This window comes from Trifolium pratense, linkage group LG3 (genome assembly GCF_020283565.1).
Source record: "Trifolium pratense cultivar HEN17-A07 linkage group LG3, ARS_RC_1.1, whole genome shotgun sequence".
In the NCBI taxonomy this organism is placed as follows: domain Eukaryota; kingdom Viridiplantae; phylum Streptophyta; class Magnoliopsida; order Fabales; family Fabaceae; genus Trifolium; species Trifolium pratense.
The window spans coordinates 3238200-3251958 of NC_060061.1; the positions used below are offsets into that span (position 1 = coordinate 3238200).

Below are 13759 nucleotides of genomic sequence, written 5' to 3' on the forward strand. Positions count from 1 at the left end.
GTTTTCCAAATAATACTTCGGAGGTAAAAACAGAAATATTGGGAGCCTAGAACAAAGGTGGGGAAGAGAAAATTTCAAACTAAAGATGAGATTAATCCAAGTCCAATTCAACAATTTTTAATTGGGAAGTTCTATGGTGCATTTGAATAAACTCAAGTGTACTGGAGCATTAGTTCATTAAATTAGTAGGTAAATGAATACTCCCTTCATTTTTTTAAGTGTCATTTGAGAATTGTGTGCACTATTCATATAACATACTTTGACCATATTTTATTACTTATATATATATATATATATATATATATATATATATATATATATATATATATATATATATACATAAAATATTACCATATAAGATATTATTCAATTCGCCTCGAAGAATATTTTCAAAATATATAATTTTTATAATTTTTTATAACATATAACTAAAGATATTAGTGATTAAAGTTGTGCATTGACATGTGTATCGTGATCTAAAATGACATTAAAAAGAAACAGAGAGAATATTTTTCTTGAGCAACACTTATATAGACACAAACCTAAATCAAAATATTTGGGCGCCCGCACACACACGTAGATGAAAATAATTTAAAAGAAAAATAAATTAGTCACATCATTCAATTATTTTATATTTATTTTTTTAGGTGTGTGAGTATGTTTAAATATTTATCATTTAAGTTTGTGCCTATCTAAGTATTTCTCTTTTTCTGAAAGAAATTATTTATTGTATAATTAAAAAATTATAATACTAAATATTATTTATCAAAATTACCAAAAATGTAAAATTTGATATTTTTTGAATTTTTATTACTCATAATAGTCAATATTAAATATTTTTTTTAAAAAAAATATAAAAAAATAATATAATTCTTATAATCGATAAGATTGTATTTTTTCTTATGAAATTTTTATCTCTAAAATAATAATCGATTGTTGTTTTTTTTGATAATGGATTGTTGTAATTGTTAGCTTATCAATCTAATAATATGTACCTTAGGGTTAGCATGACCCATAACAACTTCTTTTTTTTTTATAATTCAAAGCCCTTTCCACTTCGTTTTTGAAGAAAACCATCACCATTCACCAAAGACAAAAAAAAAGAAAAAAAAAAACACGTTTTTTAAGAATCGAGGAGCTTGTAGTATCATAGACAACAAGTTGGAGTCAGCACTGAACTCAATTTTCCGGTAAACGGAGCCGGAGTTGTTCGCCGGCCGCCAGCAACAGTGAAAACGTCCGTCCAGGTTTTCCTTTTCCTTCTTTTTTCTCTTGCGATTAATCTATAATCAATAAATCAGAATTAGAGTTTATAATCTCATAATTTAATCTATAAAATTGTTCTTGTGATGCTGATTGAAAGTGGGAATTAAGATACTCAAAAATTGATTTTTATTAGGTTTTGTTAAATTTTGATTATAGGGTCTTATAGAGAGATTCAAATTGTAACTGCACTGCATGGTTAGGATACAAATTATACAATACATTCTGTTGATTAGGATTAGAATAATCTTTATTTGTTAATTTCTTTTTGAATGAAATGAATTTGTTAATAACAACTCATTCCAATCAATCAGGTTGTGTAAGGTTTGTGGAATTTTCTTCCACAATGGCTAACAAATCTAAAGAAGAGCCTAAAACTGCTCCTCAGCCTGATAGGTGGTATGATCTTACCCTTGGACCTTCTTTCAAAGATGAATCGTCTAACAAATACTGCACTCTGCGATGTAAGTTTCGGGAAAAAAAATCCCATTTCTAAAAATTCAAACTTGAGTTTGCAATAGTTATATTGTTATGTTTTCGACATTATCTATTTTGATTTTTTTAATGTTTATGTCTTGAAATTTGTATAGATGAATTTAAGCCAGCTTCAATTGATAAGACTAAGCCAGGATTGCTACGCAAGACCAAAGAGAATAGAGTCTCTGTGGAATTTCAGAACAACCAAATAGGAAAACCCAAGGTGACATTTGAGGGAAATAGTGAGGAATACAAGGAAAACGATGCTGTATTGTTCTTTGATGGCCGGACACTTCGGTTGGAGCGGCTTGATAGGGCTGTGAAGCAACTGCGACACCTTCGAATGCCTGGCGAGTCTTCAGCTGCTGCGGCTGGAACTGTTACTGCTCCAGCTGGACCAACTTTGGATCCTCGGTCATCTCCCATTGGGAAGCCCATAAAACCGGCACCTTTTGGCAGTGGCAGGAGCTCAAATCAAGCTGTACCAGTAAGTGCCTACTAACTATCTTTAGCATAGTTGTCAGTTTAATAGTCTAGTTCCTCTCATCATAAAAATTTATGCAGTGGAGACTATCCTTTATATGGTTAATTTTGTTGTATATGAAGATTTTAAGTGTTTTTATGGAAGTTGGTACCTTACTGAACTTGGTATGCACAGTACCGTGTGCGTTAATATCATAAGAGATCAAGTGAGAGGGCTTTTTAATGTGAGAGATGAGAGGATTAATTAAGAATCATCCCATCAAAACCAATGGTTAAGATGCTTTCTGGTGCATAGTGTTAGACGCAATCTCCATCGCAGTTATAGATTTCAAGATTAGAATACTCAGTACCTGTTTCTGCTATTGGGTTCAAAATTTTCAACCTAATTTCTAAGGTATTAAATTAATTTTTGAATTTGTTGAGGTGATGAATATGCAGTTTTTAGATAAATTGGTTCAACAATCTATTGGAAGACATGAATTGGGTAGTACTTCAGTTTCAAAAAAGAGGAGCTTTTCAATTGAAAAGCACGAATGGAAGGCACCCGTTGTTGAATTTGTTGAGTATATAATCAATATAAGCTTTGTTGTTGATTTTTTTGTTTAAAAGAGTACGTCTTTAATTTGATTGTGGTTTGAGAGTAGATTGACGATAATGATTCTTATGATACTCACGTTTAATTGGGAATCAATTTCTGAATAAATCATATAGAATTGGAAAACGCAATCACTGTTTGATGTCTCTATCAAGTTTTTTTTTTTAAAAAAAAAAATCACCATAGGGAGTAAGAAGTAAGAACAACAATGAGAAGTTGTTTGCCTTTTTTCTATGTTGCTTCTATGGTGATGGAAGGCGAGTAAATGATTTATTCCTTCTACTGATTTCTTTTCTTACCCTGTTACCTTATATTTACATTGATTCTGCACAGGTTGAAGTAGAACGTATTGATGTTGGTGAACCTGAAAATCCTGGTAAGTATGATATGATTAGAAGGTTTTTGCAGTAGAGTATTTGGAATTTGTGTTGATTTCCTTGTTTAATTGATTTTATGATGACACATGAGATATCCCAACATATGTCCTTTCTGTATTACTTGCAATTTTTGGTCATTTTTCGGTTGAATTTCTGTTTCTCACTGCAACCTTTTTCTTCAATCTGGTGCATGGAGGATATACTAAGCTGTTGAAATATTTAATCATTATTAGACTAGATACCATTTGATTTTATATTTATTGTGTTTTAATTTTAACTCCTTAAATCACTCCTTAATTTGCGGAGTGTCTTTATGTACTCTCTACTATACATATTAACTGTTCACCGGTATCTTCTAGGCACATATTTTTTGCTGGATGTTTTTCAAAAGTGATGCATCCACAATTGATGAAATGGTTTGCAGTGGCTTTGCTATGTATCTATTGATTTGAAATTAATTTAATGCTGTACTTATCATATGACAGGCCTCAAATCTGGTTCCAAGAGGTCAGCTGATCATCTAAATGAACCACCCACTGTTTACGCTACCTCACCAGTTGCCATAAATGAAGCCGAAGAACCTGGAGAGATAGACATGGAAGAACTTTTTGGAGGTGGAACACCTGAGGATGACAACAATGTTGAAGAAAAGGATAATGTTGGATTTGACATGAATGTTCCACTCACTGATGATGAAATTGCTGATGTAGATGATAGTGGTGATGAGGTGGACAAAGGACCCAATGCTGCTGAAGCTCTCAGAGCCCAGGTGAATGCAGAGGGGAGGAATGAGCAAACATCTACTTCCAGTAGTAGCAGTGGCAGTGGAAGCAGTGGAAGCGGTAGTGGGAGCAGTAGCAGCAGTGATAGTGAAGGCAGTGATGAAGACTCGGTTACCTCGATATAAAATTGCATAACCGTGGGATTTTTCCTTCTTTTCCTTTTATCAGTTATCGTTTTTGTTGCGAATAATCCAATATATATAAAATGTGTTTATCAAGCCTGGGTTAGGTTTTTCACTTTTTCTTTCTTTTCCTTTTATAATTTATAGTTTTTGTCACAAATTATCCAATATATAGAATGTATTTATTAAGCCTGGGTTAGAAAAATGTAGATTCTAAAAGGTTGGGAATTTTGTTATATATGACAAATAGAGTGCAAAAGGGTATTAGTGATATGGTACTGTATATAAGTATATTTGATGTTTTTAAATCGTCTTTAATTTTCTTTGTCATGACTAAAACATGTAAGCAACTTTTAAGGCATATAAGAAACCCCCAACTTTTCTCATGAGTTGACAAACTGAGCGGTCATGACTAAAAAAAAATCACTTAGGTAATACAACTACTGAAAAAAATGCCCTTTTATCAGCGCAGAAAATTAACTTTCTTTCACCTAATATTTTTTAAGCCAAAAAAAAAATACTACTAATATTTTTCTTCAAAATTACCAAATTGAATTCTTGAAGGAAGTAACTCAGTGCAATTTCTTGTATGATTTCTTACTGTTTTCCCATCACAATTCAAGAAATACTACTAATATGAAGTTGTCTAAAACATTCATCTAAGTGGTTTGATAATCAACAAAACCAACACATAAGGTTTGTTCTTGATCAATTATTTATCGAATAAATTAGTTTAAGTTTACAAGCTTTTATTTATGTTACTATTATTTATTTTGTTCTAGGATTTACCAAATTTGAAAACACTTGATCTTCATGGCTCTCAGAACCTGATTCAAATACCAGACCTCTCTCAATGCCCAAATATTGAACAAGTGATTTCTTAGTCATTGTGCAACGTTGGGCGAAGTTTATTCTTCTAGTTTCCTTTGCAAGCTCAAATGTTTATGGTTAAATGGTTGTGTTAGCCTTAGGAGTTTACACATTCCTTGCAATATTCTCCAGAGAACTTCTGGATTAATAGTGCTCAATGGTTGTCACAATCTTGAGATGTTTTCTGTCAGTAATGCAAAAATGGGGGTTCAGCTACAACAAAGTGGCAAGCGATTAAGGTCCTTTTCTTTGAAATGCTTCACTGAAGATTCATCGAGTTGCTTCCCCGGAATTTTGAGTCCTGGGTATGATGTTAGACCACAGAAATTCTTAATACCTTTTGACCCCTTCCTGGATTCTGATGACTTAAATAAAGAACCAAAGGATAATATACAATTACTAAACTTAGCATTGTTGAGAGATGGTTCGCCCACATTATTTCCAAGTTTTCATGAGCTTTGTTGGTTAGATCTCTCCGACTGTGAATCCCTCTCAAGCCTTCCAATTGACCTTTTTAAGATGAAATCTCTAAGAAGACTTTACCTCAGTTGTTGCTTTAATTTAGAGAAGTTCCCTGAAATCGAAGCGACTATGGAAAGTTTAGAGGTGCTCATCTTAAACGAAACAGCAATCAAGGAACTACCTTCATCCTTGAACCGTTTGGTCAACCTTGAAGAGTTGAGCTTGTACAATTGCCAGAAACTTGAGACTATTCCATCTTCCATTGGAAGTCTAAGCAAACTTAGCAAGTTAAACCTTACCTTCTGTGAATCACTTGAATCTTTTCCAAGCAGTATTTTCAAATTGAAGTTGACAAAACTTGATTTGCATGGTTGCTCAATGCTGAAGATCTTCCCAGAGATCTTGGAGCCTGCAGAAACTTTTGTTCACATTAACCTAACAAGAACAGCAATTAAGGAACTGCCTTCATCTTTGGAGTATTTGGTTCGACTTCAAACCTTGTGCCTGAACTTATGCACTGAACTGGTGTCACTTCCAAACAGCATTGTTAATCTAAACCATCTATCTGGGCTTGATTGTTCTGGTTGTTGCAGTATTGTGAACCTTCCTGAGTGCATAGCTCATCTCTCAAGTTTGAAATCACTTAATTTAAGTGATTGCAAAAGGCTTGAATGTATCCCACAACTTCCACCATCTTTAAACAAGTTGTTGGCAGATGATTGCCCATTTGTTGGAGGAATGATTCCAAATTCAACAAAAAAAAGGACGAGAACGTGGTTATAGTCCGAGATTTTCAAATGACATTAGATAACCGAGAGGGAGCAAAGCTGCATAATAATCAAGTTTGTTAGGAATGCAACATTTCCTTTGTTTAATGATTTGCTAACCACCAATACTTTTCATTTTCAAGCTTTAAATATTGAATTTCTAAATTCTCTTTCTTTTTTTCTTCAGGTTGGAATTCATAGGTACTTCAAACACTTTTTTTCTTCAGGTAAAATCATTACATCCTGTAAAGCCTAATATTCTCATTTTTTATGACAAGTTTTTGACTTTTGAATAATTGTTGTTATAAATAAATCTCATATCAATGATTGAATTAGTATTGGCACATATTGATTTTCTCTGCTTTTCCCTGGCTGCAATTTCTTGATTTTGTTTGTTACTTTTGGCTTCAATAAATTGCATGCATCGTTGTCCCTGTGAGCATAGTTCAGTTGCTAGGGACATTGCGATATGCAGGGGATAGGGTTCGAACCCGGGATTCCCTACTTATTTACCTTAAGGGGTGAAATTCTAGCCATTAAACTTGACCAAAAATAAAATAAAATGGCATGCATAATTTGAATAGGTAAAATCATCATGTCCTGTAAAGTCTAATGTTTTCATTTTTTATGACAAGGTCGACTTTTAAATATTTCTTATAAATGAATCTCATTGAATTTGTTTTGTGCATAGCATTGTATAACAAGTTATTTCTTAATGATCTTGTCAATATAGTTAACTTAGCTTTTACCTCATGTTTAACTTTCTGTATCGATTGTTTTGGACAAACAGATAACAAGTGATCATTTGCTTTCAGGGATTTCAAATTCATTTTGATTTTGTTCACGCTACTGCGTCACTTTCTTAGTTCACGCCTTGATTGGCAAGCTTGTCCGCACTTCATGGAGATCATCGAGTCATCATATAGGCTACTCATTTTATTTCAGACCTGATGTGCTTAGTTTATTGTTAACTGTGGTTTGATGATTATTAATTTGAAGACCATTTAATTTTCTAATGTAAAACTTTTTTAATATGGGTCGAAACCTTGAAGTTTTAATTTATTGAGTTGTGGAATGGAATACAAAAAAGTACCACAAGAACTCTTTTCATGATTTCTTCCTTCTTAAAGTAAATGTATATATTATTGTTAAAAAGTCTCGCATCAGTTGCAAGATGGCCTGCATATGTGTTTATAAAGTAGAGACAATCCTCACCTTACAAACCAGTTTTGTAGGGTTGAGTTAGGATGAACTCTCAATTCTAAGAATTATGATTTATGAAGTACAACTATAACTCCTACAAATTTGTTGAAGTGAATCGCAGTTCCATTTCCGTTTCTTTTCGCCATCCTTAACCTTTGAAGCTCAGATAATTTCGATTTATTGTTTGGGAAAATGGGACATTGAATATAAGTGTCACTTTGTTCTTTGTGATGAATTTTTTAATGAGAAATATTTTTTAACATGTTCCAAGTTAATACTACACCACCTTGAATCCATTAAGTCACACATCGGCTAATATATGACATAAATAAGTGTTTAACTAGTAGGACTGGTGTGTGCACCATGCTGGCTTGCCCACTCCAAGTTGAGAGTTGTACTATGGGACTCGAGCAAAGGCTCGGGTCTTGTGGGTCTTAGACATGAGGGTGTTAGCGTGTATGACAATATAAAGCAATCACATCAATTTCTCCTCATCTCTAATTTTAGGACACCTGCAAGGCGGATGCTAGGGTGGGAGAATTACTTAGGTCTCCCACCATGGGAAAACCATGTACACCGTTGGATAAAAAATGTTATCATGTACCAACTGTATATTAATTTCTTTTCTCTTTCACTCCCCCATCATCTCTGTCATAGGCTCTGCAACTATTTCTTTGTTCTTTCTCCATGCCATTTTTTTTTCTTCACCTTCGAACCAAAACTTTTATCTCTTAAATACTAGTAAAACACAACACCTTATTCTAAGATCAAAGCCATAAATATTACATAAACATTAATAATTAACAATAATGAGAACCCAAAATAGCTATTCTCTTTCTCCATTTCAATGTCTCTTTTATCCATTAACTTATAAATATCAGTTTGCTCATATAAGAAGTTTATCAGTACATAGTATGCATAATCTACAGATCAAATTAAATTATGTATACTAGGATGTACCAAATATTGTTGAGACTACGATGAAAGTAGGGGTTTATTCCTACTATTGTAATATGTATTATAGCTTATTGCAACATTTAAGACTACACCATCTTGGATTCATTAAGTCTCACATTGGCTAGAATATGACACAAGTAAGTGTTTATAAAAGCTTGACATGATAGAAAGTTTGCCGAGCTGAATAGCACCAGCTTCAGCTTGTGATCCAAGTGGGGGGATCAAGGTGATGGGACATAGCTTTGGCTTAACAGGTTGGGTTTGTCGCTGCACTATGCTGGCCTGCTCGCTCCAAGTTGAGAGTTGAGCCACGGGACTTGTGCTAAAGCACGGGTCTTATGGGTCTTAGACAAGAGGGTACAGCGTGAGGCTGGTTTAACAGAGCAGCGAACACCTCCTTCTCCTGACAGTGGAGGGATCACAGGCTGCTGCACCTCCAACCCACAACACCTGGTGAGCCTAGCCACATGAACTATTATTTTTTAGCATCAGCCATGACACACATGTTGAAATACTTGAGCCAACCTTAATTTTGTGCATTTGTGAAAACTGAATCACCAAATATTAAGGCTACCACTATCACATCAATTTCTCCCCGGCTCTAATTTTAAGACATAAGCAAAACTTAAAACATTGTTGTAACAATTTATTTGTTAGCATTTTTCTGCTAAGATGTTTGCTAGCTGTTTCATTCTCCTTAAAAAACTCTCACTGCAGATTAGGAGTATTTTTATTGAAGTACAATCAGTTTGGCATGCACCAAACTGATATGGATTAGACGCAGTAATTGCAAAAATCATGGCCCTTCAGAAGAATAAAAATGAAAACCATATATAACAAGAAATTTGGCAAAGAACCAGAATCAAGTGAACCACCCTCTGGTTGTATACTGTTTAAACACGATCATCTTCACTGAATAATTAGCATGATCTGTATTGCTAGTACAGTAATTAAAATAGGATATGAAAAAGTAATAATATTTAACTACCTTTGGTGGGGTGCGCCAGACAATTGCAATAGTGCAACACAAAAGTGACACTTGAGAAACCCAATAGCAAGCTATTGTGGTGGCTTCTCCCCCTCAAAAAAGTAATTTAATATCGTGTGACCCAATGAGCCACATATCAGATATTAAACTGATAAGAACAGATACTACACTTGATCTTAGCCAAAAGGCCGAGAAAGGTATGAGTTGAAATATGTACTCGCTGCTGGTTTTATATCTCACATCTACTCACTTTCTTTCTTATCTCCTCGATGTGGGACTATTGTGCAATACAGCATGGGACTCACTGTGTACTGTATTCTTCTTCTCCTACCTCCTTCCTTCTTCCTCCTTTATCTTTGTTATCAATGTTATCAACTTATCATCTCGTCAAAAAGAAAATTTCTTATAAATATTGTGCTTACCATTATGAAGTAAGAAAATATGCAAGTATAATTACTATATCTCTATCATTAACATCATTACTCCAAGTTTGCACCAGCTCTAGAAACGGTAGGAGAGGAGAGTCACCGAGTGATTTCTCTTTTTCTCACAATTCTGATATGTGTCAGTTACAAGTTCCAATTGCCTTGTTCTGTGTCTCGCAAAGTGACAAACAAAAACTTGCGAGTTTTTATCTTGAATAAACAGTCAATTTCGTTCCTAAACTAATACTATCTCATCAATTTAGTCTTTAAAATTTTAAAATCAATTAAGATGTCTCTAAACTATTCTCTCGTTTAACTATTTCAGTCTCTCAATTAACACTTCCGTTATGAGTTAAAAAATATTGTTAGGAAAACTAACATATTTTAAAAAGATGACCAATTTCTCAAAATATAAAAAATAGACGGACCAATAAAACAAGATTTCATTCCTTAGCTCTTGTTTCCTTTCAAGTTTCAGTTCCCAAACACATGCAATTAAGCTATTATTAATACAAGTTCAGGTAAATTATGATTATATTCAATTGAAATTAAAGGGAGAAATGGTTAAGAGATACAGGAAACTAAATAATGGGCTGAATATGCAAAGCCCAACAGTAATAGCAATAAAAGAACTATGCAAAAAATTAAAACTAAAATTGGTGGGGTGCGCCTAGCCAATGCAATAGTGCAACGCATTGGCAACACATGAAAAGCCCAATAGCAAGCTATTGTGATGGCTCCTCCCCCTCAAAAAAGTAATTTAATATCGTGTGATCCAATGGACCACATATCAGATATTAAACTGATAAGAACAGATACTACACTTGATCTTAGCCAAAAGGCCGAGAAAGGTATGAGTTGCAACACATCCTAGTTGTGGGTTTTATATCTGACATTTGCTCTGTTGCTTCCTTGAACATTCGATGTGGGACTATTATGCAGCAACTTGCAGACTACATTTCACTTTCATTACTTTCCTTTGCCAAACAAACTTTAAAAAACGTCAAGTTTTATAACTGATTTCAGAATACAAGTTGAAGATCTCTACACTCTCATTTCCTTCCAATTGATACTAAATATTTTCATTTTTCTGTATTTTTCATTGGCAAGTTAAGATCACTGCAAACCAAGGGATTTACATGTTGAGATTGTATTTTTGCAAAGGACAAGTCTTCAGTTCACCCTTATATGTTTTTGTATATACAATAGTTGAAACCTTGATGCATGATGAGAACCCTTTGATGTGTATTACATCCCCTTAAACACATTTTGACTTGTTTAGTTACCCATCAACACTTTACTGTCTACTGCAAATAACTACTTTCATTCCCCATTTTTGCAACAGATTGATCACATTAATTTGGCCAAATTCATTCTAGGCAGTAAATGTTTTACATCTTTTTGTTCCTCCAACAATGCTCTGTTGTCCATTAACTTATTTTAAAGAATGTTTTCATTGTGATTGATAAATTTCTGAATAAAGAAATATAGTTTCAAGGAGTAGTCTTATATTTTGATAAAATGTCATTGATATGTGTCTCGCGCATTTATTTGTTTCCCTTCATTTTTATCATAACTGCATCAATAACAAATTCTCATCCCTTCCATTTGACTATCTCAGAACATCACTACTGTCTACTGCAAATAACTACTCTCATTCCCTATTTTTGCAACATATTGATCACACATTAATTTGGCCAAACTCATTCTAGGCAGTAAATGTTTTCAATCTTTTTGTTCCTCCAACAATGCTCTTTTGTCCATTAACTTATAAATATCAATTTTAAGGATGAATGTTGACTTATTTCAAAGAATGTTTTCATTGTGATTGATAAATTTCTGAATAAAGAAACATTGTTTTAAGGAGTAGTCCTATATTTTGATAAAATGTCATGGATAAGCCAACTGAAATGCATGTCATTGCAGTGAAGAGAATTATGAGATACCTAAAAGGAACAATGAGCTATGGAATTTTGTATAAAAGCACTAATGAAGAGAATGTAACTCTAGTAGGTTGGACTGACTCTGACTATGCTGGAGATTATGATGACAGGAAGAGTACATCTGGCTATGTCTTTAGCATAGGTACTGGTGCCATATCTTGGTCCTTAAAGAAACAACCAATGGTCACCTTATCAACCACTGAAGCAGAGTTCATAGCAGCTGCATCCAGTGCTTGTTAAGGCATATGGTTAAGAAATGTATCGAAGCAGCTAAGGCAAGAGCAGGTTACTTGTACTACAATCTATTGTGATAATAGCTCCTCAATCAAGCTATCAAAAAATCCAGTTATGCACGGAAGGTCAAAACATATTGATGTGAGATATCATTTTCTCAGAGATTTGAATAATGATGGTGTGATAGAGCTCAAGCATTGCAGAACCAGTGAACAAATAGCAGATATCATGACAAAAGCTCTCAAGGTTGATACTTTCTGCAAATTAAGGGAGGGGCTAGGGATATGTGATTCCAGCTTACTCAATTGATTCATGCTCGAGCTGCTTTGATCTTCTTCTGGATGGCTTATAGTTGAGATTGTGTTTGCCTCTTCTAGCATCTGCTGCATATGTTGCAGGATAGCTTAGTTAGCAGTCTTTTATGTTCTATGTTTTGTTTGTTTAGTTGAAGTCTTGTGTGACATTCAACTTTAAGGGAGGGTATGTTAGATAGTGTTGTATAATTGGGCCCCTGTGATGTGTACTTGCTAGGCCCAATACTCCTTGTATGTTACTCCAAGCATATATAAGTCACATTGTGTGAATGAATAATATGAGGGACCTCCTTTACACCAACATCGTATACCTCCTACTCCTGACGGTGAAGGGATCACTGGCCGCTATGAGAACTCTAGCTTTAACAGTCATGAGACCTTTCATCATCATCAAGAACCAGAACACACACACACACGTTGAAATCCACTATAGAACTGTGTTTGTGATTGACAATTGTATTAACTTTGTACTTGAGCCAAGATCCTCATCTCTAACTTTGATGCTAAGGTCTTAAATAAAAATGGAAAAGTCAGTTCACTGGATGTTCATGATGAGTCTTGATGGTTGGTTGGAAAATTCTTGGATAACACAAGTCACTTCCAGATGCACTAACCACATGATTGATGAACCAGTTTATACTCTTGAAAATTATCTTTAGATATTTAGGCTCTGTTTGGTAAAAAATAGCGGATAGCTTATAAGCGAGCTTTTAGCTAATTCCGAATAAGCTAGCTGATTGAATTTGCAGTGTTTGGTAAAATTAGCGGTTGAGCTAACTTATAAGTATGAAATGACATAAAAAAGATATGATTAATTAATATTTAACTTTTTCAAGTAAGATGATAGAGGTAAAATTGGAAGAAAATATGATAAGCTATAAGCTATAAGCTATAAGCTCATAAGCTACTTTGAAATAGCGTTTGAAAAATAAGTCATTCCAAACAAATTCTTTATCTTTTGGAGCATAGATAGATGCCACTTATAGCAACTAATGTTCATCTTATATCTTAGATTAATTTAGTCATTTGTGGATTAATTATGTGTGCTCCTTTCGTTAATCATTGTATTTTTAAATTTGAAAGTTATCATAACATTTTCTGGTTTATTATATTTTGTAGTTGTGATAGAATAATCCAGGATGAGAATATAGCGAGTCTTGCAGCCAGAATTTGATTCTGGCCAGGGTACAAAAGGTAGTTTGCTGAGGCTTACAGAAGTAGTCAAAAGAGATTTCTGAAAATCTGATCAAATCTATTCATTGTCATGGATAGCAGCCAGAAGGTAGCACTCATGAGTTATGAAAACGCTAAAGATTTATCAGTCATGGTACTATGATCTTTTTAACTTTTTTATGCGCGACAATATCAGAAAATCATATGTTTTGTATTTAGGCATTTAGATGTAAAATGTAATTATCTCTATGATATTGAGCATTTTTTTTTTTTTGAACCAAACAAACTTACTGCATTTCATTAATTATCAAAAGCTCAATACAT

At 33.8% G+C, this 13759-nt stretch overlaps 1 protein-coding gene and 2 non-coding genes across 4 annotated transcripts; 1 reads left to right on the forward strand and 2 right to left on the reverse strand.

The window, feature by feature from the left end:
- Positions 1-904: 904 nt before the first annotated feature.
- On the forward strand, positions 905-4417 carry LOC123918419 (ELL-associated factor 1). 2 transcript variants are annotated; one of them, XM_045970472.1, is made up of 5 exons: positions 905-1237; positions 1578-1727; positions 1854-2227; positions 3152-3194; positions 3681-4417. In XM_045970472.1, exons 2-5 carry the CDS (start codon positions 1610-1612, stop codon positions 4100-4102), a joined length of 957 nt encoding a protein of 318 aa, XP_045826428.1. In that variant the 5' UTR covers positions 905-1237; positions 1578-1609; the 3' UTR covers positions 4103-4417. The 2 variants fall into 2 exon arrangements, with proteins under 2 accessions (XP_045826428.1, XP_045826427.1); XM_045970471.1 differs by having other exon boundaries at positions 939-1247.
- Positions 4418-9351: 4934 nt separating this feature from the next.
- Positions 9352-9547, reverse strand: LOC123919270. The gene has a single exon (XR_006813178.1). It is a non-coding gene; the product is annotated as a U2 spliceosomal RNA (small nuclear RNA).
- An 883-nt stretch (positions 9548-10430) lies between these two features.
- LOC123919266 lies at positions 10431-10626 on the reverse strand. Its single transcript, XR_006813174.1, has one exon. It is a non-coding gene; the product is annotated as a U2 spliceosomal RNA (small nuclear RNA).
- Positions 10627-13759: the final 3133 nt, after the last annotated feature.